Here is a 1657-nt window from a genome sequence, read left to right as displayed (position 1 = left end):
GGTTTGTCACCCCTCCCCCCTGTTTTACTGCAGAGGAGCCCGGCCCCGACGGCGTGGGGAGCAGCCCCATGGAGGACCTGCTCATCGAGCACCCCAGCATGTCGGTGTACGTCACCAGCACCCTCGAGGTGGATGGGGAGGGCCCCGAGGACGATGCTGCAGAGTGAGTGCACTGTGAGGGTGTTGGGGGGGCAGCAGCCCCAGCACCCACTGAGGGACCAGGGCTGGTCCTGCCATCCCAAATCCCTGCCTACACCCAGGAATGTTTCACCCACGGACATAGTGTGGCAGCGGGGGATGTCAGTGTCCCCACACCCACCTCAGGGAACACTGCATATGTGGCAGGGTGCCCCAGCTGTCACCAGGCCTGGCTGGCAGCCCCCGTGTCCAAAACCCTCTGCCAAGGGGTCTCAGAAGCATATTCGGATGGCCATGGCTGCAGGATATGAGGTTGGCACTGGGCTGTGCTGGGACAGGGCTGCATTCATCTCCCCTGCCCTTAGCAGGGTCTCCTGGCACGGCCACCTCTGCCAAGGCAGCTCCTGCCAATGCCAGTGCCACCTGTCACCTGTCCAGGGGGGGTTGCCAGGCAGGGCTTACACCAGGGGTTTGCATAGGCATGGGCCAAGCAAGGCAAGCCCAATGGGACAGAGTGGCCTTTGGGCACAGTGGCCCCCTGAAGACCCCTAGGTCCCTCAGGCAGGAGGGTGCTGCAGCCCCCTTCAATCGCCCGCCTGTCCCCAGACTGGCCCAGCATGGGGGTGGGTATCCCACAGCTCTGGGGAGTGGGACACGTCTTGCCCCAAACCCCAGCTCAGCAGTGGGGAAATCAAACAGAAATGCCCCAAATAGCCCCTTTGCCTCCCCAGGCCTGTGGGCTGGAGCCCTCCACACCCATTTCTGGGGCCACATCCTGGAGCTCTGTCCTCCCCCCAGGGCTGCTCTCCCCTGCCCTGCAGCTCCCAGGGAAAACCTGGAGCGTGCCCACGCTCAGCCCGACTGCTGCTGGGCGAGCCCTGGCTGCCACCGTGCCATGGGGTCCCTGCTGTCCCCCAGTCCCAGCCCTCCAACTCCTCCCCTGCAGCCCCTCAGTGGGGCAGGGGAGGAGTAAGAATTTGGGGTGAGCTTTGCTCCAGGCCAGGAGACTGTTCCTAGTTAGGGGACAGCATTTCTAGTTCGAGGACAGCATTCCTAGTTGGGGGGTGCTATTCTTGGCTAGAGAACACCATTCCTGGTTAGGTGACACTGGTCCTGCCTAGTGGACACCGTTCCTGTCTAGGTGACACCATTCCTTCAGGACCTGTCTCTTTCCAAAGTCTCCCTGAGGGCCAGAGCTTGATGTTCAGAGGGGACAGAGTGTTCTGGAGTGCCTCGGCATTGGAGGGGGGCAGAGAAGGGCTAAAGGGAACCTGAGACTAGCCAAGGCTCCAAAGGGGTCACAGTGGGATGGAGACAGACCAGGCTCAAGGGACTCAGAGGCAGTGAAGTTCTTGGTGGTGTCTTGATTTTTTCGGGTGTCCCAGAGCCTGCCTTGCTGGAGCATGGCTCCGCTCGGCAGGCCGTGGGGCCGGAGGTCGGTGCCCGGCGTCCCCCGCCTGGCGGGGCGGGCCCGGTGCTGACGCCGCTGTCTCCGCAGGGACGTTCCGGAGCCGCGGCC

General features: G+C 63.4%; 1 protein-coding gene across 1 annotated transcript in view; it reads left to right on the top strand.

The window, feature by feature from the left end:
- Positions 1-1657, top strand: part of LOC102034364 (tumor protein p53-inducible nuclear protein 2) — a 14787-nt gene that overhangs the window by 11902 nt on the left and 1228 nt on the right. Inside the window, exons 3-4 of the mRNA XM_031063107.1 lie at positions 34-163; positions 1637-1654. Coding sequence (XP_030918967.1) covers positions 34-163; positions 1637-1654 — 148 coding nt within the window. The remainder of the gene's footprint in view (positions 1-33; positions 164-1636; positions 1655-1657) is intronic.

The sequence above is a fragment of the Geospiza fortis genome, unplaced genomic scaffold (genome assembly GCF_000277835.1).
Source record: "Geospiza fortis unplaced genomic scaffold, GeoFor_1.0 scaffold657, whole genome shotgun sequence".
Taxonomy (NCBI): Eukaryota; Metazoa; Chordata; class Aves; order Passeriformes; family Thraupidae; genus Geospiza; species Geospiza fortis.
This window is presented reverse-complemented; position numbering and strand designations above follow the sequence as displayed.